At 48.0% G+C, this 27,223-nt stretch overlaps 1 protein-coding gene across 1 annotated transcript; it reads right to left on the bottom strand.

Moving 5' to 3' along the window:
- Nucleotides 1-16,861: 16,861 nt before the first annotated feature.
- Nucleotides 16,862-21,106, bottom strand: LOC135827675 (uncharacterized). Its single transcript, XM_065340129.1, has 3 exons — nt 19,397-21,106; nt 18,582-19,325; nt 16,862-16,930 (listed from the first exon to the last, which is right to left on the bottom strand). Exons 1-3 carry the CDS (start codon nt 21,104-21,106, stop codon nt 16,862-16,864), a joined length of 2,523 nt encoding a protein of 840 aa, XP_065196201.1.
- Between the last annotated feature and the right edge of the window lie 6,117 nt (nt 21,107-27,223).

Here is a 27,223-nt window from a genome sequence, read left to right as displayed (position 1 = left end):
AGCACTCTTCCCTATGTCATCAGGCATGAGCTAATCACACACGCAGGTATGATCTAACAATGTGTTTGATGTTGAAGTTATGGTCAAATATTTAATTACTTTATGTGAATTGTATTCAACTCTGTAAAAAGCAAAATAGGCAATTTCAAAAATACCACAATGACCATTTCTCTTCATCAATAGAAGAGGTGCATTATTCATACCACGAAAATTAACGCTTTCATCTTCCTTTCCCTGCACATGTGTGTGTGTGTGCACGCGCGTGTGCGTGTGTATGTGTACATGCATTTTTCTAACCATCATGCAGGTTTCGTGTTGTGATATAGCGTACCTGCATGCACTGTTCCACGTTTGCAGGGAGCGTGCATGCAACTACAAAAGCATCTAATGTGGTCCAGGCATGGCTGACCTTTGTACTGCGTGCCCCTTCCCTAAGGAATACACAATGCTGTGTTCCATACCTCCGGGTAAATCTCTTTGACAAAATTAATAGTGTCAGAGTCACTAAGTTCTGACAACACGGTGCCATTATTCTACTCTCATCTTCTGTCCGTGTGCTATAATTTTTCCATGTATATATCACTTCTTCCAATAATGGCTACTTGTCTCCTTTACCGGCTGCGTTTGTTGGTGCCTGAAGGTCATTGGCATGCTGTCTGTTTCGCAGTGGTTCATGTCGCTGGTTCACTATATACAGCTAAGGATGATGTTGGATGATGGTCTCCAATTGCTACGTAATTGCCTAACTGCATTGACTTGTACATGATGACGAGAAGCAATATTCAAGCATCGACTAATCACACACGCAGGTATGATTAAAACAATGTGTTTGACGTTGAATTTTAAAAATACGGTCGAATACTCATATACAGGTCGTCCCTCGTTAATACATCATCTCTGGGACTTGACAAATGTTATGTATTAACGGGGTTTATGTACTAAACGGAAGTGTACATAACTTGCTTGTGTACCAGAATTTTTCACTTTTTTCAACTTTTCTGAGTGTTCTTACTGCCATGACTAGGGAGCGAGATATTCTTGATTCCCTCGATATAACATAAAAATTATGTTATAACGGTCACAGTTAGCGAAGATTCTACAGTTTACATGAGACATGGCCAGCCGCACCTGTACAGTCGCTCAAAAACTCCCCGGGAAGAGTACTACGTCGCCTGTACAGTCACTCGAAAAAACAGAGCTTTGTCGGTTTGTGATGTGCGCTCTGATTTCTGAGCTAATCGCGTCCACAAGTAGAAACTAGCACACAATGTGCCTCTACTGGAAGGCCAAAAGACCAACAAATTATGTACTATTGAGGTAGGTGACATGCGGGTACGGAGAAATGTTATGTACTAACGAGGTTTATGTACTAACGAATTATGTACTAACCGACAAAATTTGTATGGAAGTGATCACGTTTCGTCCGGGACTTGAGATTTCTTATGTACTAACGGGGTTTATGTACTAACCGGACTCGTATTAACGGGGGACGACCTGTACTTGGAAATACATGCACTGCAGTACAACAGTAAATCGCTATTATTGATGATAAAATCGTTCCTTGATGGTGTGTGTACGAGTACATACATGCCGTGTGCTTTATTTCATTCATTGCAATTTTGAAACGTTTGTCTCCTCGTCGACTCTTGATGTTATTGATTCGTTGTCTTTTCCTTTGTACATGAATGTGTGTGTATGTTTCTCACAACCGTGCAGGTTTCGTATTGTGATATCCCGGTAGCGTCTCTACAAGCACTGTTTGAGCCAGAGCACGCTAAAATATGACCACAGACCAAAAATTCGATTTTCAGTTTTTTGTTTAAAAATGATCTAACACACCTAATGTTCACTGTCTGAAAGTTTTGGATTGATCGGACATGTCTAAGTGTTGCTACAATGGTATTATATGCAGCACTGTTGAAATGGTGAAATTCTATGTACAGCAATGGGATTGTCATTTTTGCACACAATTGATATGCCCCTTGGTTCATCCTTTCCGGGTCAATTCCTCTGTCTAGGGTCTTATAGCATGAGCTGACAGGTACTCAGCCACATCAAAATTGTCTATAGGCAGCTGAGCTGGGTGTCCGAAATACCTCTTGTTTAGAGCACCACTGGAGAACCGCCAGCGAAAACACGGTCAACATCTGTAGCTGGCCGAAGAAGTTGGCACTCCATGTCCTCTCCATCACACTCCACCTGTACTTTCAGATATACAGTATACACTGCTGCACACAATCTTCCTCAACATACTAGACGTCGCACTCATATTCCCCACACCAAAGCGCATCTGCACACGGTTTTCTCCGCTCGCCAGAGAGTACTGCTTTCGCCGCATACTGCTTATGCTAGCGATGTTCCGCATAAGGGTACTCAAACTATCGACTTGAGGAAGTGGAGGGAGCAGCAGAGTCCATTGATTGTTTTTGCACTTGCAACCAATACTGGCATTGTCCCGGATATGTGCAGCGATGTCCATTCTGGCCAAATCATTGGCCGACTCACCTGCCAAGTCAGTGTCGATGCCAATCGCTTGCGAGGTTGTCATCAGAGTAGAAGTCCTCGTCACTGCAGATCATGGGACTACCGGCATCAATTCTTTTTACGCTCGATGAAAGTGTCGCCCTCAAATGACTCGTCGCTGTAGCCATCATCGTCTTCCTTCTGTTTCCGACCCGAATCCTAAAAATATTTTATCCTGCGCCTGGAGTGCGATGATGTCGTCTTCTTCCGCTCCGCAGTACATTACTACTACTAGGCTCTTCTGTCGATACATCAATGACGATCAGTTTTAGGCAACTCAGCGCACCATGGAATACAAACTCAAACGAATAAACTTACTTGCAACAAAGAATTGCATTCGAACAGTCCAGTCGACCGAGGAGAACAACAACAACGACTCGCGTTGCACTGCACTTCTTATTTTTTGTCGCGGAATTCAAATCGCGATTATCTCGACTTTTTCAAAAAACGCTGTGGTCATGTTTTAGCGCCCTTGGGCTCATTTCACGATTGCTTGCTGGTCTCCATACCCTACGCAATTGCCCAACATTGCCTTCAACATGTATATGATGAAGCAATTTAACTTGTTCATTACCCAAGCAGAGTCATCAACTGATCACACATGCAGGTATGATTCAACGATGTGCTTGATGTTGGGAGTTATGGTCAAACATTATAACACATGCCAGGAAGTAAACGAATGACATTGTTCATGAAAACGACATTTACATTATACAGGTCGTCCCCCGTTAATACGAGTCTGGTTAGTACATAAACCCCGTTAGTACATCAGATATCTCAAGTCCCGGACGAAACGTGATCACTTCCATACAAATTTTGTCGGTTAGTACATAATTCGTTAGTACATAAACCCCGTCAGTACATAACATTTCTCTGGACTCGCAAGCCACCTACCTCAATAGTACATAATTTTGTTGGTCTTTTGGCCTTCCAGTGGAGGCATATGGTGTTCTAGTTTCTACTTGTGGATGCGATTAGCTCAGAAATCAGAGCGCACATCACAAACCGACAAAGCTCTGTTTTTTCGAGTGACTGTACAGGCGCGGCTGGGCATGTATCATGCAAACTGTAGAATATTCGCTGACTGTGACCGATATAACATAATTTTTATGTTATATCGAGGGGATCAAGAATATCCCGCTCCCTAGTCATGGCAGCAGGAAACACTCAGAAAAGTTGAAAAAGGTGAAAAATACTGGTACACAAGCAAGATATGTACACTTTCGTTTAGTACATAAACCCAGTTAATACATAACATTTGTCAAGTCCCAGAGATTATGTATTAACGAGGGACGACCTGTACCAGGAGAGTGACTATTTCTTCCTCCGGTTTGTGTGTATGTGCGTGTGTGTGAGTGCGTATGCGCGCACCCACCTCTGTGTGTGTGTGTGTGTGTGTGTGTGTGTGTGTGTGTGTGTGTGTGTGTGTGTGCGTGTGTGTGTGCGTGTGTGTGTGTGTGTGTACGTATGTGATTTCTCACAATCTAGCAGGTTTAGTTTTTTTGGAAATGCCCAGCTACATATCCCGGGTTTCGTGCAAGTCTCCAAATGCTACGTTATTTGCTGACGCTCATTGTCCATAGTCATGAGAAGCACTGACCCTAATCCATAAGAATTGTGAAAGATTTACATACTGTAAGTCTATAGCAGACTCAGCTACTGTAAGTCTACAAATTTTTAAAAGCATGTTTCATTTTAGCCTACGATGGCTAAACCGCTTTTTGGCCGCACTAAACTTCAGAATGCACCATCCCTGCCCGTACATTATGTCACGCTGTATCTTGTACACAAAATTCAGCCGCAACAAATGTTAGGCCTCGGCTCAAGCCGAAAATACATATGCGCTGAATGTTTGTTGATTTAGATTTACAGTACGCAGGGATATTCACACAATGTGCATTATCCTGAAGTCGTGAACCACCATGCAAGGATAGTACCGGTAATCATTTCTTTTTCGCGTCTTGTCTGTCATGAACATTTGAGCTATGAGTTGATGGATAGAATGGATAGAATTGTCCTTTCAGCTGGCCACTACCACTCATTAACAAGAAAGTAAGCAATAGCAAGTGGACGCAGAGTGAATTATACTTGGTAGGTTAATGATTAACTAAATATTCGGACATTAGCGCTGCGTTTTTCGAAGCTGGGCACACGATATACATGGGAAAATCATGCAGAGATGTGGCACAAAGTCCTATAAACATGATCTAGGTAAAGGGACGCGATTATTTGCATTTTCATTACTTTGGCATATGATAATTTGTGGATGATCATGTTGATCAATTTAACATGATTTCACGACAGATCATTGTTTTTTTAGTGGGGTGTTGTGGGCCAAGGATCTATGACAATATCTATTGCATTTCAACAAAGTAGACACTTTCAGCAGTTCATACACAAAATTCCTTCAGTGCAAAACGTACCTTTCGGACACACCAGCCAGTCCTTTCCAGTCTTGATTTTCAAGTGCCGACGTATCCACGAGGACCTTCGAATGAACTACGGCTTGGAACGCTCTGAGTTTCAACCGACAACTCAAACTAACTAGACCATCGCGTAGCTAGTGTATTCACGGAGCAAAAGAGCTCTCCTTCTGCCCTCTCAGGGCCTTGGTTAGTTCTTTATAAGGGACGAGAGCCATAACTAAATTCAATCAATTCTCCAATTCCAAAAGCTCCAAATGAAGGCGTCTTGGTGACTTCGTTTCCCGCGGTTGCAAATAAAATCGCCCCTTGAGTACCCCTTGGCGCACGGACTGTAGCCATGATACATGTTCAGATAAGTATGAACCCAAGATGAGAAATGACTACGCACTCTTCCATTTATGGGTCCTAGAAGCGAAGGGCTAAAGGGACAAGCCCAACTTTTTTTGCGGATTTTCTGTCATAAAAAATAAACGTAACAGGCTGCTCTTCATAGATGTCCGCGTCCCAGCGGTCCGGGCAAGCGACCGCACCTCAGTGGGACACTTGGCCGTGGCCTTTGTGCTGGAATCTGTGGGAGAGCCTTTCCAGGGGTACACACCAGGGTACCAGGTATGGACCAACCCCTGGTGTTGATCCTTTTTTGTTCCTTTCCTTTGTATTTGTTTTTGCTGAGAAAGAAATGTTGCTGTTTCTGTTCCCGCCAGAGCCTTTAGCTTTGCTCTAGTAAAACATTGCTGACTGATAAGTGGTCATTGCTCGTAAATGCCAAAGGTGAAGGGAAGCTGGGTTTCTTCCCATTTGCAACTCCCTGTCCCTGTAGCTTGTAGCTCCAAGTATTTTAGTTTTTCGACGTGCCTGTTGTGAACCCTCTACGATTGTCTAAATTGTCAGGATCGTACGACCACACGGCACGAGGACAACTATTTTCCTTTACACAGTATATTTCACTTCATCGAATAATTAACAATGACCACTAATAACACCAGCTATTTATAAGATGCAAAAAAAACAGCGTACATGCAAAACATACGCATATAAAACGGGACATAACAGCGTAACGGAATCACAGCCATTCCGTTCCCCGGGACGCAGGACACAAAGGACAGGACTGGTTTGTTACGTTATGTTATATTTACAAGACGGAAAAGCAAACTGCTCTGACAGAGACGAACAAGAAGACTGACAAAAAGACTCTCGACTACAAAATCGCGCATGCTCATATCACACATGCACGCGACTAAACGAGACAGTTTGGGGAATGCCATCACACAGGAAAACAACACATTATTTCACAACACCTGCCCCCTTGATGACATTCCACAAAATAATAAACCGACACCACGTTCCACATGCACAACAGCAAAAGGAACCACAGCAGAACAGAAAAATGAAAACCAACCATCAACCTAGAGCCGACGCTCTAAAATAATATCCGGGCCACGAAACAGGGCCAAACAAAAACCTACAGCCGACACTCTACAACCAGGCCACGCCACACAAGGCCAACCAAAACACGGGAGCCGAAGCTCCAACAAAATAATAACATGCGCACAGCCGCACCAAATAAATCTACAACAAAAACAATGGAGAACAACAGAACGAATACAAGAGCAACAGACCGACAACAACCAAACTGAAACAACACAGCAACAAGCAACGAACTGAACAGAGAGAGAACAACACAGCGAGCAAGACAACAAGACGAACAACAACGGCGACACACAGTCGGTGACGCCAGACTCGTCCACTGTCCTCTGGCGAGCCACGGCCACACGCTCCGTCGCGGTTCCTGCCGTCTCAGGCTCCAGTCCACAGTGACTGTTCTTGTCCATCACCTTCTCTGCCTCCTCTCCGCGTCGTCTTCCGCTCCCACCAGCTCTTCACCTCCTCCGCTCCCACGCTCTATTTACTTCAAAGTAACAGTCACTTCGTTGTTGACGACAACGAACAGACTCATGACAAACTTACTCATCCTCTGCGTCCCGGGTTTCGACACCACGTTGTAACGGAACCACAGCCATTCCGTTCCCCGGGACGCAGGACGCAAAGGACAGAACTGGTTTGTTACATTATGTTATATTTACAAGACGGAAAAGCAAACTGCTCTGACAGAGACGAACAAGAAGACTTACAAAAAGACTCTCGACTACAAAATAGCGCATGCTCATATCACACATGCACGCGACTAGACAAGACAGTTTGGGGAATGCCATCACACAGGAAAACAACACATCATTTCACAACAACAGCGTATACAGCAAAACGCACACAGCGCATATAGCGTATGCCATGCAGCAACATCAGCGGTACGGCGGAGTCGAAATACAACATTGCAACGAATACAATGCCATAAGCGCGAAGGCCTTTCCCACTTGAGAACTGGTGGTTTGCAACATTCTCCCCACCAAAGGGCTTCTCACCGCCGTACAACAATGCACACAAGTCAAAAACGATCCGGGGCTCTGACTACGCGCCCAGAACGCGTCATCTCCTGCTGCCGTGGTGGTGGTAACGGTGCTGACGGTTCATACGCTGGCTGCTGAGGGACGATAGCAGGTTGAGCGGCATCGGCAAGCCCAGGAGCCACGTCCTGTGACGATACTTCTAATGGCACTAACCTTTGGATCGGCCTCAACAGGGTACTGGTACTCAGCTTAACCTTGGCAACACGACGCTTACCATCTCGACCAGGGAATAACTCGATGATCCGTCCCAAACGCCAGAACTGTTTGCGCTTGGTATCATCGAGAACAAAGACAACATCACCCACAGCTAGAGGGCGCGACATGGTTTGTTGGTGCTTGTTCAGCTTAGTTAGGTACTCCACCTCCCAACGATTCTTGACATGCTTCAGTGTCTGACTGAGGTAACGCAATCTCGATGACATCTGCGCAGCGTCCAGGGTACCTGCTGGCTTCTCTGACGACATCCAGATGTTACCCATCACCACTGCAGGGGTTACTGGTGGCTCATCCAGGCTATCAGACACATAAGTTAGCAGGCGACTATTCACCACTGCTTCAACCTCATACAAGAGGGTCTCAAGCTCCTGGACCTTCAGAAACGCTGTTCCCATTACCTTTTTACAAGGCACTCTTCACCGTACCAACCATTCGCTCATAGAAGCCTCCATGCCATGGTGCAGCTGGAGGATTGAACATCCACGGCACACTCAGTTTGTAAGATGCCGCCTTGAACGTTGTAGCGTTGTCAGACCTGATCCGAGACGGCAAACTACGTCTCGCGACAAACTTCCGAAATGCTATCAAGAATGACTCAGTACTTAAACTATCAGCCACCTCCAAGTGAACTGCTCTGGTGGTGGCACACACAAACAATGCTATCCATACCTTCGGAGATAACTCACCACGGCGCACGTACAACGGACCAGCATAGTCGATACCGGTAGTTGCGAACGGCCTCTCATGAACAACTCGGTCTTCTGGCAGCGGCAGGCAGACTTCTGAGGCAGCCTTAGCCTTGTAGCGGCGGCATGTAACACATCGCTGAGTAATGTTGCGCAGCGCTCGTCGACCACCGATAATCCAGAATTTCTGACGGATGAACGACAAGACTCCTTCTACACCTTGGTGCATCCTTTCAACATGCATTTTCTCCAACAGCAACTCGGTCAGATGATGTTTGCCTAACAGGACTGGGTGCTTGGCTCCATACGCCAACTCGCTGTGCTGAAGTCGTCACCCGGCTCTGAGCACTCCATACTCATCCAGAAACGGTGCAAGCTGATACACCTTCGTCCCAGGCTTCACTGGTTGACCTTGCTTGATCTGCTCAAGATCCTCAGCAAAGCATGCGGCTTGAACGATGCGGTACAATACGTTGTCTGCTGCAAAATAGAGCTCAGCACGAGGCTCAGTGTGCTTCCACTGCAACATCCAAGTCACCATGCCCTGTGCCTTCGACCATTTACTGAATCGGAGCCACCATTCCTTATCAGATTTTCGACTGCAGGTGGTGGCTGACACTCGTACTTCTACACTGGACTCATCTGTAGCTGCGGTTGAGAATGCGGTGGGCCAGTCATTGGACTCCGTGATCCAGGTTGGTCCGCCCCTCCAGAACGGACTACGGATCTGCTGTGCACTACTCCCACGCGACGGTAAATCTGCTGGGTTGTGCAGGCCCGGGCAATGGTTCCACACAATGCCGACCTTCTTCGATATCTCTTGGACTTGACTGACGCGGTTAGCCACAAATGTTTTCCATTTGTACGATGGATTACTGATCCAATGAACGGTAGTGAGACTGTCAGTACAGCCATAGACTTGCGTGACGGTCACACGCAGCTCCTTCACCACAAACTCAGCGTAGCGAGCCGCTAGATATACTGCTTGTAACTCAAGGAGGGCTAACGTGGGCGGAGACATGGGTGCCACTTTGGCCTTAGCAAATACCAAGTGCGACTGTCCATTGACGACTGCATACAAACAACATCCAAACGCTTTCTAACTGGCATCCGCGAAGGCATGAAGTGCAATCGGCGTGTCAAGATGGCAGCAAATCCAACGTGGTATGTCAATGCTCACCACTCCGGCCAACTCTCCCCACCATTGCGCACATGCGGCTGCGATGCCATCAGGCAACTTATCATCCAAGTCGCCTCCGACTTTCCAGGCTTGCTGTAGCAGTATCTTTCCCGGTACAACTGCCGGTGCTGCTAGACCTAGCGGATCAAACACTGACGCAACACTTTTGAGGAGGGATCGCCGGGTCCAAACGGCCGGCCTATCGGACTCGCCTAGCGCTGCTATGCTGAGCAAGTCATCACTGGTTTTCCATTTCAGACCGAGGACTTTATCTCCGGCCTCTGGATCGCACGGGATTTCGTTGCCTCGCCACTTGCGTAACTCCATGCCAGCATCTGTAAGCACACGCTAGCTGAACTCTTGCACCTCCTTGGCTTCCAAGGCATTTGAGACACTAGAGACCAAATCGTCAACGTAGAAACCCGTGAGCAAGAGATCAATACGATCTCGCTCTTTGGGTGCAGACAACGCCCGCAGCTCCTTCAAGTGATGCTGAATCACCGCAGTAAGCATGTATGGCGAGCAGTTTACGCCAAATGGCAGTTTCGTTAGCCTCCAGGTTAACAGTTCATCGCTGTCGCTTCGACCGGGCCACATGAAACGCAGGTACGGACGATCTTCGGGATTAACCGCGACCATGAAGAAAGCCTTGCGGATGTCCGCTTGCAGCGCGCTCTTATATTCACGAAACCTTAATAGCATACCTGCGAGACTCGGCAATAGCGACGGTTCAGGGTCAACCATGTCGTTCAACGACTTGCCATCTGGAGCCGTCGCCGAGGCATTGAACACCACTCTTAACTTCGTGGTTGCAGCGTTCTCGCGGAATACTCCATGATGCAGTAAATAGTACCCGGCATTGCGCTCACATGGCTCCAGCTCAATTGCTCCAAGCTCGCGGTACTCCCTGATCAGCACATCATCATAGAGCGCACGCTTCCCATATGTATTCCTCTTCAGCTTTTCAAGAAGCCGCGTTGCGATGACTCTAGCTTGAGCATAGTTATCCGTTGGGCGACGCTCATTTCGCCACAAGAGACCCACTTGGTACCCGCTGCCCTGGCGACATAGCGGGAAAGATGGCAGGTGCTGATGTTGTTCTCGAGGTTCATCCAACTGCCATAGTTTCTCGATGTGGGCTGTGACACATGACACGGTCACCGGCTGACTGTTTCGACTTGGTGCAGACGCTGGACCAGATAATACATTATCTATCTCTGTGTTCCACTGTGTTCCACACCGTCTCACCATTAACTTCCTTCTTGCTGTGCAGTACCGCGTTGATATAGTCTGCACCAATCAGCATATGTATTTCGTCTGATGTCCCTTGTTGAGGCTTGTCACTCAGCTCTACTCCCCCAACTGTGCCACTGCGCAATAGTCTGCGGACTTGCGCACTTCAGGTCCAGCTCTAGCATTGGTTTCACGAACGCGCGTACCCGAATGCTAGCGGAGCTACCCTGGATCGTGATGGTGTACTTATCCATGCGCGGTTGAGTTGGTTCCGCGCCGAACGGCTTCACCTCTACATTTTCAACCCCAACGTGTTCTGCATCGATTGCTGACACCAACGCTGTCACGAATGACGCCTCAGCACCCGAGTCCAGGAACATGCGAACCTTTGCGTTTCGAGTTCTTCCCTCAACTCGTGCCACTCCGGTCATCAGCCGCACACCTGGCGAGTGTAGACAGCACGATCCAACATTCTTCTCCGTTACTATCTCAGTCGGTTTCTCCCGGCTGTAACCTGCTCTGTCCAACACATTATGTATTAGCAGGTGGTGTTTCCTCTGGCATTTTGTGCATCTCGAGCCTGACCGGCAGCGACTTTTAGCTGCTTCTCTGCATCTGTGACCGATATCGCCATGCACTGTGCCGACGCCGTGGGCCTTGCCACGGATCGTTCTGCTGGCTTCTTGGCAGTATCAGCCTGTCGTCCGTGCGCGACCTGGTAAGACGCGCCGTGCTCCTGTACCTGGCGCAGAGACATCCCGTAGCACTGCCGTTCGACCAGGTACGTCTTCATCTCAGGTCCGCATTGCTCCAAGATTACCTGCTTTGCCATTGCTTGCAGCACCGGGGACATTTTACCTATATCGGCGCTATACTTGGTGTCCACCTCGCCATCTTCTGTCATAACGAGTGTGGCCCACACCTCTACCTCTCGGCAAACACGGACAACGTTTTGGTGAAAAGACTCATCTGACCGCTGCTTGCCTGTCAGCAAAGTCTTCCAGGCTTTATCCGGAGTCTTTCCGAGCGAGGCAAGCAACTCTTGCTTTGCTTCCTCATAATTATTGCATCCAATACATATCCTCTCCGCCTTGCTAACCACTAGCGCGATGCGCAGTCGCAGCAGCCATTCACTTTCTTCGAACTCGTTCTTGGAACAGATGTCCTCGAACAGGTCAAGATAACGCTCCAATGGCTGCGTTCCATCATATGAGGGGATTTTCATCAACGGTTGACGCCCACCGCTGTGACTGAGAGCTTCCTCTGTACCTCCCATCGCGGCTTTACCATCACCCTCATACGCATTGGCGATGCGCTCGTTAATCTCCTTTAGTGTTTTGTCAAACTCGGTGCGGAGCGCCTCCTCTCGCCGTCTGGCACTGCGCTCCTCACGCTCTGCGTACTGTTGGAGCCTCTGCTCCACATGTACCTTCAACAACTCGCCTTCTAATCTTAACCGCTCTCCATTGTCGATAAAGCTGGCTTCCAAATTGTTCCATAGTTCCTCTGCCATGCTCGCTCCGATCCTGGCGTGGTCGCCAAATGTTGTGAACCCTCTAAGATTCTCTAAAATTGTCAGGATCGTACGACCACACGGCACGAGGACAACTCTTTTCCTTTACACAGTATATTTCACTTCATCGAATAATTAACAATGACCGCTAATAACACCAGCTATTTATAGCATGCAAAAAACAGCGTACATGCAAAACATACGTAAATAAAACGGGACATAACAGCGTATACAGCAAAATGCATATAGCGTATGCCATGCAGCAACATCAGCGGTACGGCGGAGTCAAAATACAACATTGCAACAAATACAATGCCATAAGCGCGAAGGCCTTTCCCACTTGAGAACTGGTGGTTTGCAACAGTGCCAGACCTATTGCCAGTATTTGTATGAGCTGCAGAGATGAGGAGCAACGGAGGCGTTGGATTAAGGCCAATAATGGTGTTTATGGCCGGACAACGCCAGCGGTTTTCACTTGTCAGGAGGACAGTCAAGTTGGTGCAGGCGGATGACAGATTATTAATGTTGAACATTGTTTAGCAGAGTGGGTGGCTTACCGAAGAGAATCGTCTCAGTACCTCATGGTTACTAGTATCTGACAAATGCCTCTTATTTCTAATCTACATTAGAGCATAGCAAAATTGATCATGTCACAAGTAGTGTCAAGACTTGATGTGCTACGATTGTACTCAGATCATGTTGCAAATTCACGGTAATTCGTCCTGCCACTTTACGCTCTCCCGGAATTGCCTGCAGAAGTCACGTGCCTGTGCAAGGGACAACGCGTTTGCATTGCTTACTGATGCAAGCGGATGGAGTGCAGACCAGATAAGAATACATAATCTGGCTATTCAAATAGCTTTGGCAGCTAATAATTGGCTGGACTCCTGGAAATGTGGGCAAGAATCTAAACCAGTCAATGGAAACAATGTCACGCCACACAGGAAGCTAAATAGCAAACCAATCAAGTTCTTTGGTAATGAAACCTTTCACCAACGTTATCCGGTTGCATGCCTAGCGTCACTCAAACAAGACCAATGGATGCCACATGTACCTCAGATACGCTGTTGATCAACCACAACTCAAATACCACAGAGCAGCGTCTTTTATACAGATCTAATTTGATATTGAAGTATATGAGTCGAAGTTGCTGGTATAGTCTCTCCTAATGACCGCGTATTTGGCATAAATTTCTATATTGCACTCTAAAGCTACTTACCTTTTCCGACATTGAACTCTGGCAGTGACCACTCGCCCGCACAATGAGCCAATTGACACAGAGACTAAGTACCAGGTGCATCCGTCGCAAGAGAGACACGCAAGTCTGCAAGTGCAGTGGATGCACACCCACTGATTTTCTCTTACGCCAACGATATCAGACATGACCTGAGTGAAACATATCAAGACTAGCACCACCTTACTGCCTAATTCCATAATTATAAGTATTGCGAGGCCTTGTGACAGGATTCTCAATGCACACCTTGTCTACGCCCCACGGAATACATCGGATGATAATGACCAAGACAGCTGCCTATGTCTCTCTCTCTTTCTCTCTCTCTCTCTCTCTCTCTCTCTCTCTCTCTCTCTCCCCCCCCCCCTCTCTCTCTATCTATCTTCATCTATTCTATATATCTATCCAATCTGGAGACAGAACTGTTTCGCCCTTTGTGAAGTCATTAGCACAGCACAGAGAAATGAGACCGAACCTGATTACAATGAAAAATAAATTCCAAAGCCAGATTTAAACCAGGGCCGAATATACTTTGCCAAAGATATTTCTCTGCCTATCTCTATCTCTTTATCTCCTTGAGGGCACACTGGGTCCCCTGTTTTCGCAATTCTCCACCTATCAACTCCCTTCTGCGTGTGTGCGTGTGCGTGCACAGGTGCAGGGTGTATGCGCACACATCTTTCTTTCTGTCTTCCTGTCTTTACCTGGTTTGTGAATCGGCTTTTTAATCGTATTTTTTCGGCTCACTGTTTTATGAGTTCACCTCACTATAAGTTTTTGCACACAGTACACCAGTGGTACAAGGCTGGTTCAAATAGGACACAGGTTGCAAACCGGAACGGACTCAATATTCACTTTCTCCCTTGGTATTTTGATTAGAAAACATATGTCATAGTGAAACTACGATGTGTTATACTCCGAGCCAAAATTTCATGGCTCTAGGATGACCAGAAGCGCCATATCAAGCAGGTGAGTTTTTGACGTGTTGCTTCGCACTGCGACTTGAGTTTTACGACTTTCGAAAAATCAACTTCTTGTCGCAGGTAAACAGCGGCTCGCCTCTCGCCAATAAAGCACCGCATACCAATCAAAACTAATAGAAGCACACACAAGGCTTATTCTTACTCTGTACTGGCCGTCGTGGAGCGATAGCAATTACCTAATTTCAGACCCAGAGTGAATTCGACGTGCACTCTAAAACGGGTCCGGTTTGGAGCCACCTCTGATTTGAACTTTTTTGAAGTAAAACATTGGGCAACTTGGAGGCAATGGGTCAACACAAAGGAGTGCCTCAGTTCGATTGACTCTGGCCCCAGAGCAAACTTAAACATGCCAGTTTCCTTCCACAAACATATTTCAAGTGAAAAAAAAAAAAAATTCACGGTTCGCGTGAGACTCGGCTGGAAGCCGAGTTTTCCGCATCCGCCGTGGGAACGCCACCACCCTCTAGGATCAAAGGCGCAGATGCAGCGCCTAAACGGTGGGAGGTGAGTAGATCAGACCCACCACCAAGTGGTCAAAGACGGAAATCCCATTAGCTGCATCCATGTTACCCTCGTGCCAGGCCACGAGTTCCCAATTAACTGTGGGTCGCAGCACGGCTGGAAAAATTCCTTCCGCTTCCAAGCAGGAAAAATCAAATCAACGCTAATGATCAGTTTGGGTCTATACAAATTTGGCTTTCAAAGCGTCCCGGTATCGAGCCGTCCCCTCCACAAGGCTGGTTCATTGCCCAGTGCAATCATCAGGCAGCATAGGCAAGCAGTCAGGCAGCATTCCAACAAATCAGCTTTGCTTCACTCCTGTAGTGTCTACTACACTCTGCTTTCACCGCATTCGACTACTCTCAGCACTCTGTGTGCATTATGCTGCTACCTGCTTGTATTATACTACTTCAGTATTAGAAATGCAAAGAACGAAATCTATCGTATCTGTGTGTCTCCGCATTTTTCTCTTTCTGTCTGTCTCTCTATTCTTTTAGTCTCTATATCTGTCTGCCTCTCTCTTTCTCTCTGTCTATGTGTCTCTGTCTGTGTCTTGGTTTGTCTGTACAGTGTTTGCCTGTCTTTACTCTAGCTGTCTGCCTATCTCGTTCTGTCTGTGTGCCTGTCCCTATCTGTCTGTCTGTCCATCTGTCTGTCTGTCTGTCTTCCTTTCTGTTTCTCTGTCTACCTGTCTCTGTATTTTTGTCCCCATCTGTCTGTCTCTGTTTCTCTGTCTGCTTCTCTTCTTCAGTCTTTCTCTGTGTGTCTTACTTTGTCCCTCACTCGGTCACTTTTCTCTGTATCTATCTTTTATTCTCTATCTGTTTCTTTCCCTCTTCTTCTGTCTCTCTGTTTCTCAGTTTTGTCTCTCTGTTTCTGTGTGTGTGTGTCTCTCTCTTCTCTTCTTCTTCTTCTCTCTCTGTCTGTCTGTCTCTCTCTTCTTCTTCTTCTTCTTCTTCTTCTTCTTCTTCTTCTTCTTCTTCTTCTTCTTCTTCTTCTTTGTATTAAAACTGTTTGGTGAACCTGTTGTAGAGCACTTGGTGGGCGATCGGCCACCCAGCGAGGATAGTTGGACGTCCTTAAAATCAAGATTTGAACTCGCCATTCCGGCCTCTAAAGGGCCGGGGGTGGACGATCGCCAACCTTGCCAACCTCTCGTAGTCACTTGTTCTTGTCGAATCGTTATTTTCATAGCCTTCTCGACATTCGCCCTACAAATTACCATACATCACAACGCAACTACCTGTACATGACACACCATACCATACGGACACAACCACACCCCAACTGTACTGGGGGCCTATCTCTTCGAATTGCATTATATGAGTTTCTTTTTCCTTTTTTCTTTACCCGTTACTGTCTAAAAAGCAGTCGAAACGGTTTTTATCCACCATTTGATGGTGAGCATTTCCCTTCTTCTTCTTCTTCTTCTTCTTCTTCTTCTTCTTCTTCTTCTTCTTCTTCTTCTTCTTCTTCTTCTTCTTCTTCTTCTTCTTCTTCTTCTTCTTCTTCTTCTTCTTCCCGCACTCAGAATATCGGAAACTCCAATACCAGCTCTAAACGGCCAACAATTCAAGTTTCTAGGCAGGATGCTAACAGATACAGTAGGTGAGATAACGCAACGCGAAGACCTCATAAACTCCACAAGATGCCTACTAAAGACAGTTGCCGAGACCAGACTGTACGGACACCAGAAGTTGTGGCTCTACCAGCATCAAATCATCCCCAAAATAGCATGGTAGCTCGAGATACTTGATCTCAGCCACAGTTTCGCCAAACTCCTACACAGAATTTGCCTTCCATTCTTAAAGAAATGGGCAGGCTTGCCCAGACCCGCAGCACCAGCAATACTCTTCATCGGCGCTCGGGAGCGCTTCGGCCTACGTTTAACGTACATCCCTACGCTATGGAAGCAACGACAGGTCATTAGATGGAATATCATCAAGAACAGCAGCGACAAGAACATGGCAAACCTGTACCAACATCACAGCAAACAACAGTATCTGCTCACAAGACAATACTCCGCAATAAAAGAAATGGAATGTGCCGAGGCAGCGATCTCTGAAGCTAGTCCAACTAACCTCCAGCAAGGCAGGGCAGGACTCGGCTTTAGGCATGACAAACAAGAGAAAATCAAACCTAGAAAACAAATACTCAATACCATTCATGAAGGTGACTGCCAAGACCAGCTATCCCACCTCAAACCTCAAAAGCCTGCAAATGCAAGGCAGCTGGTTAAAGTGGAGAGACACGATGTTTGAAGACCTAACTTGGAAAAAACTGTTGTACAAAGGCTACGGGAGGACTTTCTCCTTTCAACTAAACTGTGTATTAAACACACTACCAACAGTTGACAATCTGAGGAGGTGGGGTAACTCTGTGGTCGAACAACAATGCCCTCTATGCAACAGGCAAGCTACGCTCCGTCACATATTATCAGCATGTCCAACAGCCCTCCACCAGGGCAGATATACCTGGCGCCACGACAACGTACTGAAATGCATAGTAAAACAAGTAAACGAAACCATCCAAACTTATCAAAAGGCCACGGCATCAGCAGAAACGCAGAGTAAACAGAAGAGAATTGATTACATAACTTTCTGCAAGGCAGGAGAGAATCTCCCCAAACAGCCCCCCTCCCAACGCAAACGGCTAAATGACCAATTTGTAACTAGCTCAGCAGACTGGCAGGTCCTGGTGGACATGAAGGATGAGAAACTTGTTTTCCCCCACTTCATAGCACCTACAACCTGTCGTCCAGACATAGTGCTCTTCTCCAAAGAATTGAGAAGAGTTCTGTGGCTGGAACTCACGGTATGTAGTGAAGATCGCTTTGCACAATCGCGCGAAATAAAAATCGAACGCTATCGTCACCTTCATAGCGCGTGTGTAAGGAATGGCTGGGATACGGAAAGTCACACAGCAGAGGTGGGAGCGAGAGGCGCAGGGCAGGGCAACCCGCTGTTTCCGGACCGAGTCTGCCGATGCCACAGCCGAGACCGACGCCACTTCAGCAGCCGAGTTGGAGAGACACTTATGCGAAGCTAGCCCGCCAGCACTCAAGAACCACCTCCCGCACGCATTACATAGTCGGCTGCCGGACTGCTCAGATATGGGCTTCCTCCTCTCGGCCAGGCACTTGTGGCGATTCTTGTATTTCTGGTGGGCGAAAGTACGCTGGCAAACATCGCAGAGCACAGAAGTGTCACGCTGAGCCGATCGCGGTACTGGTTGAGCGGAATACGCACTGCGCCATTTCCCACGCTCCTGGGCGAGGTCGTACCATTCCGTGTGGTCGATGTTCACTGCGGAGAGGTCAGCTCTGACAGAGTCTCGCCACCGTTTCCGAGGACCGCAAGCCGGCCTCGGCGGAAGGAGCGCACCAAACAGGAGCTGGCGCGGAGTTCTATCGCCGTCCATCCTAGCTAGATGGCCTAGCCACTCCAGACGGCGGCGAAGAACACGTGTGGTAATATCCACTGGATCTCGACGATTCCAGGCCTCCAGAATGGTCTTCCTGTTGATGTGGAAGTCCCAGGTGTCTCTTCTACCGAGGGCTAAGATTGCGGAAATGCAGCGAAGATGGAAGGCGGACAGCGCCGCAAGCTCGCTTTTCAGTGGTACCCAACACTCCGCTCCGTAAAGGAGAAGAGAAGCCACACATGCATCATACACCATTCGCTTCGTTGCCAGTGAAAGATCGCCATCATCAAAGACAGATCGACGCAATGCTCCGAATGCCCTAGATGCTGACGCTACTCGGGACCGAGTGTCCACTGCGGTGCGGCCACCAGTATGGATGATGGAGCCTAGGTAGCGAAAGTCATGCACATTCTCGAAAATTTCCCCGCCAACCACCAATGGACGACGATCCTCCGGAGAAATGCCGAAGCCGATCGCCATTACTTTGGTTTTTGATAGGTTGATGGTGAGGCGGAAGCGAGTTGCGACGTCCATGAACCGGCTGAGCGCAAGTGTGGCACCATGGTGAGTTGTAGCAATAAGTGCCGAATCGTCTGCGAATTGACAGTCACGATGGATGTTGATTGTGTCAGTCTTCTGGCGTTTGAAAAGGAGAGACGGTCCAGAGTTAGAGGAGACGGGAAGTCCAATCTCAGGTATGTCCGCAACCTCACGCTGCCACAGCTGGAATACTGCCCACAGGAATATATTGAACAATACTGGGGCCATACAACAACCTTGTCGAAGGCCATTTTGCACCTCAATAGGCTCGGCCTCGATGCCCGGGATCGACAGGTTTGCAGACATAGAGGTATGAAATGAGCTGATAATGGTAACCAGCTTGTCAGGTACGCCCGCCTTCCGGAGAATTTCCCACATGCACTTACGGGTGACGGAATCATAGGCCTTCCGTAGATCAACAAAACCATGAAACCAGAGCAGCGATGTTCATATAGTTTCTCAGATATTTGTCTCACCGCGAAGATCATGTCCGCACAAGATCTGCCTTTGCGGAATCCACACTGCGTGTCTGGTAGGATGTCTTCCGCGAGCCGCTGCAATCTTGTCTGGACGAGGCCAGCAACAGCCTTTCCTACCACCTCCAGAAGAGCGATGCCCCTCCAATTGTCACAGCTGGATAGATTTCCTTTTTTTGGTATCGGGACAAGCTGGCAGTCCACCCACTCCTGGGGCACCCGCTCTGCATTCCACACTGTCTGGACAAGGTCTAGTAGTGCCATCATGAGGCCATCCCCACCAGCCTTCAGCAGTTCCGGTAAGATTCCAGAGCCTCCTGCTGCTTTTCCGTTCCGTAGTCGGCGCACAGCTTGCCTAAGCTCTTCCAGAGTAGGTGGATCGGCGAGGTCTTCACACACTTCCTGTTGCTCAATGGTGGCAACAGTTGCAGGTTCATACGAGGTTGGAACATTGTAAACCTTGGAGAAGTGACGGTGCCATGTGCGGCCCTGATCCGCCGGTGAATTACAGACATTTCCGTTCTCGTCCCGCACAGCGACTGCAGTTACACCCACAAGCCCTCGCCGAGCCGTCTGCATGGTCTTGATACCGGCCCAGATGCGCGCCGAGTCAAAGCGCCCCTTCTCAGTACGTTGTGCCATGGCAGCAAACCAATCATTCTTCGCAGCTCGGGTGGCAGCGCGAGCCCTCGTGCGCGCAACACGGTAGCGCGAATACTCTTCCTGATTCCGGCCACTAGTGATCCATGTTCGATAGCATGCATTGCGCGCGTCCAGCAGTGGCCGCAGCCCGTCCTGGCTTTCCGTAAACCAATCAGGCTGCCGTCTCCTCTGATGACTGAGAGTGTCCGCAGCTGCCGCCGTCACCACGTCCCGCATCGCATTCCATTTCTCGTCTACCGTTTCCGCGTCCGCCACTGCATCAATCTTGGCATTGATGTTTTCCTGGTAGTCGTCAACCTTCCTCCGGTGGTTTCCCTCAGCATCTGTCGAAACCACTGGGGGCAGATTATGCACTGCAAATCGTACTCTCTTTGTGGATTTCCGCGGTTTCCACAAGACCCTGCCGAGCCTAAACCTGGCGGCAACAAGACTATGGTCGCTCCCACATTCTGCCGAGCGAATAACCTGAGCATCAGTGCACCAGTGCCGGCTCCCTTGCGCTGTGATGATGAAGTCAATACAATGGACATGTTTAGTTCTGGGATGCTGCCAAGTGCCTTTCAATTCCTGCTTTTTCCTGAACCAGGTGTTCGCGATCCAGCATTGATGCATTGCCAGAAACTGAAGTAGCTCCTCTCCAGACGAATTCAGGCAGCCCAAGCCATGTGAGCCACGCACAGCGCTCCAATCATCACCTGGCTCTCCAGATCCCACTCTGGCATTGAAATCTCCAAGTAGAACAAATTTATCTGTGCACGGTATTGAGTTGAGTACTCCTTGCAGAGAGTCATAAAACGCATCCTTTTCACAGCGCTTACTGTTGAATGTTGGCGCATAAGCTGTAACCAGCGACATCCATTCAACCTCTCCACTCGCCAGATCAAACTTCAAGCGTATGGACAACAACCGAGCGGATACTGCGACGAGTTGACAACCCCCTTCGCGCCAGGCCCGAAGCGCATTTCCCCTCAGCACAAACGCAACGCCCTCACCTCGCCGTCTGGACGCTCCTTCCCCAGGCACAGTCCGACCCGAAGCAATGACCATTGCTCCGTGGACTTGATAGTTTTCCTGACCAAACCAGTGGGTCTCTTGAAGAGCAGCGGCGTCCATCTCCAGGCGTTCCAGATGTTGTACAATTTGATAAATTTTTTTATCGTCGGCAACAATTCCACTCGCGGCAGCCGTCTGAATGTGGCCCTCACTCTCAACCAGAGAGCGTACTTTCCAAGAGCCTATGCTGAATACTCCATGCTGTCGTTTTCTTTGTGCTGTAGATGTCACCACTCGCGGGCTCGCAACGCCTCGCGAAGGCATCTGAGAACGGGACGACGACAAGAGTGTCGACATCAAAAATCGTCGACCAAGTCCGCCGCCGATATTCCCGCCTCAGTATGTTATCCTGGACGGCTGGGGAGGCCCCAGGCCGCCCAGGCCTGTCTCACTATGTCCAGAAACAGTCAGGAGAGGAAGACTTACAGAGAGCAAAAAAAACTCAAACTGTCCCCACCCAAAGCAAGGACAGACACAAACACACACACACACACACACACACATGTACATTGACAGCCACACATACAATTGCTTTGCAATGTTCTCAGTTCATAGAAGAAACGGGACTGCGGCAGCACGGAACTGACGAGGAACAGAGATGGAGCGAATACTGCTTGGCAGGTTGTTCCAGCATAGCGCACCCTGGAAGGTGAATGTCCCCTTTCCAGAGTTGCTGCGGGCGGGTGGCAGGCAGAGACCCATGCTGGAGTCAAGGCGCGTGGACCGGCCACAAGCTGGTAGTAAGAGAACCTGAAGCTCAGGACTTGCTTGGCCGTCACGGCAGCGCCATGCAAGGAATGCCAGCTTCTGCTTGTACACTTCGGTAACCCGATACAGTGAGAGGCGCTCCAGTAGGTCATGTGCGGATGTCCATGGCGGGCGTTCAAACACTACACGGGCACCACGGTTTTGCAGAACCTGTAGTCGATGACAGTGCCTGGCTGCCAGAGATGTCGAAAATGCATTTGATCCATATAGAAGATTGGGCATTATGATGGACTGGAAATAAGTTATCCGACCCTGTATGCTGAGGCAACGCCGCATCCTCCACAGGACTCCGATCTTTCGTGATACACGGTTTGCACAGCGGGTTACGTGGTCATCCCAAGACATGTTGCTATCAAAATTTAATGTTACGCCAAGGTACCTGGCAAACTCCACAAGAGGCAGCAGGGTCCCGTTACAGTTCACCGAGAGTGGAGTATGCTTCTCAGGTAGGTTCCCGGAAATGGAGATCACCTGGCTTTTGGAAGCATTCAGGATCAATCCACGGTCGTTTAGCCAGTTAGAAATAGCTGAAGCTGACGCAGACAGAATTGCAGACACTTCAGATTTAGTCGGTTTGCTGCAAGTGAGACCAATGTCATCTGCAAACTGCAAAGACAAAGCTTGTCCAGCAAAAATAGGGTATTTCCCGAGTGTATATGTTGAACAAAATGGGGTCGAGCACAGATCCCTGTGGCACTCCGCATGTGCAGAGAGTGATAGTGCTGCGTGATGGTCCGATACACACACGCTGGGTCCGTTCGGAGAGGTAAGAAATGAACCACCGCAGGGCTGTGGCCGTGACACCAACATTGAAGAGGTCGAGAATTAGTTGGTGATGTCTAACTAACATGTTACTTTATCGAATGCTTTGGACATGTCCAGTAAGCAGACACCTGTGTACATTCGTTTGTCCCAGGCAGTAAGGATACGGTTGGTGATGAGAGCTAGTGCATCCTCAGTGGAATGGCCGCTGCGAAATGCAAACTGAGTGGAGGGAAGTGACTCCGTGATGTTCATGACTGATACAAGTTCCTTCTGCACCAGCTTCTCTAATAGCTTGGACAGGATTGGGAGAAGGGAAATGGGACGGAAGTGAGTGGGAACTGCTGGGTGACCAGCTTTATATAGCGGTGATACGTGTGCAAGCTTGAAGGCAGAGGGTACTGTACCACGGGATAGTGAGGCATTGAAGAGAGCAGCAACAGACGGAGCAATGATATCAGCACAGCACTTCAGAAGTACTGCTGCAACTCTAGCACCAGTAATGTTGGACTTACGTGTACGTCCCAGCCATTGCCGCCGGATTCAGCGGCTTCTTCTTCTTCGTCTCCCATCTTGGAAGCACTCCTTCCCGTAGTTCAGTCCTGGGAGTACAGTCGGAAGAGGACGTCGGAAAAAGCAAAAAGGCAACACACATGATTCCCTTATAAGCAAGCAGTGGCAACTCTAGCACCAGCAAGTTTTGACTTACATCCCAGCCATGGCCGCCGGATTCCCACGCTTCTTCTTCGTCGTCTTCCAGTTCCTAGGTTCCATCTTACAAATACCCCTTCCCGTAAGTTGTTGTTGTTTGGCTTTATTTAAAGTGGAGTTCCAAAACAGGCCTAAACCTAATGACAATGGTCCCACTGATAATAAGAGAAAAGAAAAATATATAATAATAAGCGGACAAACAGAACCAAGAAGAGGATACAGCTGTAGTTAGATAACTAATATGAGCACGGCAACCGGGAAGAAAGGAGTGAGTGAGTGAGAGAGAGAGAGAGAGAGAGAGAGAGAGAGAGAGAGAGAGAGAGAGAGAGAGAGAGAGAGAGAGAGAGAGAGAGAGAGAGAGAGAGAGAGGGAGGGAGAGAGTGAGAGGTAGTGAAGCAGATGAGTTCATCCTAGTTGACGGTACTGCCTAACAGAAAGGCCGGGCTTAGCGATTTGAAAGTGGAGCGCTTTCTTTCAAGGCGTGCTGTGTCTGGGAGCTGGTTCCACAGGATCGCTCCAGCATGGCTAATGCGCTTAGCGGAGGATGCAGTGGGAGAGACAGGAATGACGAGTAACTTGCTGCTCCCTCCTCGTGTTCGGAGAGAGGGACTACGGGTGAAAAAGCTTGCAAACAGAGTACTTGAAGATTTGTTCAGGCAGCGCCAAATGAATACAAGAATGTGCATGAGGGTGTATAATGCTGAGGGTATGGGCATTCATGCGTTCAAGTAAGGGAGCCGTTTGAGTGCGAGGGGCTGCCCTGCACACCGAGCGAGCCGCACGTTTGAACAAACTATTTAGGCGCTTATCCTGATAAGACGATAAGAAAGAGGCATAGGCAACAGATGCATAGTCAAGTTCTGATAGTATAAAGGACCTGAAAAACTGAACACGGCAAGAAAAAGGCAAACATGCTGCACTTCGATTTAGTAGCCCAAACTTAGCGGCAACGCGGCGTGCAACATGGCTTGTCATGGTGTTCCAGCTCATGTCTGAGTCGAAATGTAGGCCAAGATACTTGGCCGTTTTCACAACAGGCAGCGTCTGCCCATTACAAATGACATGCAGCTCAAGTGCTTGAGATGAGGATGGGGGAATAGGCAATATCTGTGTCTTTCTTTCATTAAGAATTAAACCACGGCCCTTCAGCCCGGTGGCCAGGTGCTGAACAGCAGCTGAAAGGTGTGCAGAAACAGCTTCCGCAGACTCCCTGCTACATCGTCAGGGGCGGATCCAGAGATCTCTACAGGGGGGTTCCGGTTGAGCCAAAATTGAACAGCCAAAATATTCTAGAATCAGATGTGCGGTTGACACTTGTATTTGTAAAATAACGACAATCCGATTGTGTTAGTGGAATCGCATGCTTTTAAAATACACTACGGACATAATACTATTTTTCCATCATCGACCACACCACAACTGCGCTCTCCAGCCGGCCTCGACACGTTGCCACAGCACACCACCATCGCTGGAGACTGAGTCGGAGCGCAGTTGTGGTTTGGTGGACGATCGAAAACCTGTGTACAGGGTCAAATGCTGCTGCTTACCCTACATTGTAAAATTTAGTACCGACACATAATCATATACATATATGCACTCGACTGGCACACAGGTTCAGTGAGGGCTTGAAGACCCTTTCAACGTTTTGTAAAGATCGAATATGCAAGCCATGGGTACGTTGAGAGCCAGGAATGCCGAAATGACAACTAAGTTACTTTCCCTGTCCATTTGTACGTTCGGAAATTTTTGGCACTTTTACGATGCGAAATGCTCTATAGTCACAGGACAAGAGCATCGTCTTCACTTCAGTGACAGAAACAACAACAGCGAAACAGTGTCGACGGGGTACAATCATTTCAATGTCATCTAAACTACATCGCTGGCGCAGCACTCCGTTCCTGCGGAGGAGCAACTAGTCACTACTGCATGCTGCAGCAGGTAGAGACTGACTTTGCTTGGATGTCGGAGCCCTCATCTTCTGAGGAGCTTGAACTCTACGTGTACGGTTCGAAGTTCGTTGAAGAGTGTCAGTACTCGGAACATCCTTTCTCTTCTGCAAAAAACTTGTCCAAGGAATACTGACCACACCACACCCATCCTGAGCAGCAGTGAATGACAGCGCCAATGGAGGTAAGTTTGGATCGTTTCGGAAGATCAAAAAGGAAACAACCACCCAATAGTCCGGGGGATTAGCAAGACGAAATTCGCGTTCGCGTTTGCAAACACTTTTCAGTTCGCGAACTGGATTGCGAACTTTCGCATTTTTCGTTCGGAAAAGTAGTCGGAACACGAATCGCGGATTCGTGTCAGGGCAGTCATAAATTTACCACGCTGTACTGTCTGTACACAATGTACGTCGTGTCAACGTCATGCATGTGCGAATTCTGTTTGCTAATCCTTCTCATAACGCGAATTCCGTCACTGAGTTCGACTTTCCTTGGAGAGCGAACGCGAACGCGAATTTCGTCTTGCTAATCCTCCGTATTGTCTGCAGTGTCTGTTTGTAAATCACGGACGTGAACACCAGTACAGACTACTAAGTACTATCCGTACAGATCCGTACAGTATCGATCTACCGCACGCGCATGTGTTAGCTGCTCCCGCCAGTCCCGGCTAATGATGAAAAAAACCCATATTACACATGCAGTGCACTGCATGCCTGACAGTCTGTGCTCCTTGACCATGTTGACTCAGTGACTGCACTGACTGTGATCATGGTGATCGGACGGACGTCCTTTTGTGCACACATGATATTATTCGATATTTCTCAGCCGCACGCTTTGCAAAATTTAGGGGGTTCCATGGAACCCCCGGAACCCTCCTCCCCCCCCCCCCCCCCCCCCTGGATCCGCCACTGATCGTATAGAGATGTCATCAGCAAACTGGATTGCTCCCACATTAAACGGCGATAGTTCCTCTGCTATGCCGCGGGCATAGACAATAAATAGCAGTGGGCCCAGTACCGACCCCTGGGGGACACCTGAGTACATGTAACTGATGTAGGGGAGACTTCTAGTCTGGCCAACCTGAACGTACTGTTCTCTATCAGAGAGGTAATCCACCAGCCAACAGAGTGCCGTGTCGCAGATGCCAAGTTCGAACAGATCTTGCACAAGAGTTTGATGTTTCACTTTATGCCGTTGACATATCAACAAAGGCTACACCTGTGTTGAGTTTGTTCATACGGGCCTCACAGATACCTTCCACAGCTAGCACTAGTGCGTCGGATGTAGAGTTCACATTTCGTTAATTTCTTACTTTTTAGACGGGGTCCATGGACTAGAACACAATAACTTGTTTTAGAAAACTGCCATAAAGCAGTTTTTATTGCTATAATTTCTTTTGTTTTTTCTGTCACCAATCAATGGAATGCCCGATATCAATATGTAAATGAAGGCCTTCACATCATATCAATACCATGTTAAACGCATTGATGTGCAAGCCTTTTCTTGCAGAAAATGGCACTAGCATAATGCATGTTCTTCTGCGGGGAAACATATGAGCAGTGGTGGTGATACTTTTTTTATACGGAGGCCATTCTGTGCATGTTGCTGTTGCAGAATTTCATGATTCTGTCATAAAATTGTCTTGCCGTTCAGATTTCTCCACCCTCAATCAGATTTATTTGAGAAATGTAGCCATGTGCCAGGTGCGTGTCGCAAATGTTTTTGTTGATTCTGTGTTTATAATGGTTTATAGTCATGGGTTATCGTGATAAGGTCATCCAGCATCATATTGAAACTGAAATCGTAATCCTGTTGATGTCGATATAACTTTTGGAAGTAGTTCAATGACTTCAAACTGTTAGTCCACGATTGTCTAAAACAACACAGCAAAGGAGGAACAATAAACATGTATTAAAATGTAAAC

The sequence above is a fragment of the Sycon ciliatum genome, chromosome 11 (genome assembly GCF_964019385.1).
Source record: "Sycon ciliatum chromosome 11, ocSycCili1.1, whole genome shotgun sequence".
In the NCBI taxonomy this organism is placed as follows: domain Eukaryota; kingdom Metazoa; phylum Porifera; class Calcarea; order Leucosolenida; family Sycettidae; genus Sycon; species Sycon ciliatum.
The sequence above is the reverse complement of the archived record's forward strand: the minus strand, read 5'-3'. Positions and strand labels throughout refer to the sequence as shown.

What these genes read in the sequence shown, in the direction of transcription:
- LOC135827675 (XM_065340129.1), bottom strand. Translation starts at nt 21,106, where the DNA reads ATGGTCATTGCTTCGGGTCGGACTGTGCCTGGGGAAGGAGCGTCCAGA. An exon ending in GTGCGGACATGATCTTCGCG is followed by an intron (nt 19,326 to 19,396) that starts GTGAGACAAATA and finishes GATCTACGGAAG; the next exon opens with GCCTATGATTCCGTCACCCG. An exon ending in TTTACGGAGCGGAGTGTTGG is followed by an intron (nt 16,931 to 18,581) that starts GTACCACTGAAA and finishes ATGTTGGTACAG; the next exon opens with GTTTGCCATGTTCTTGTCGC.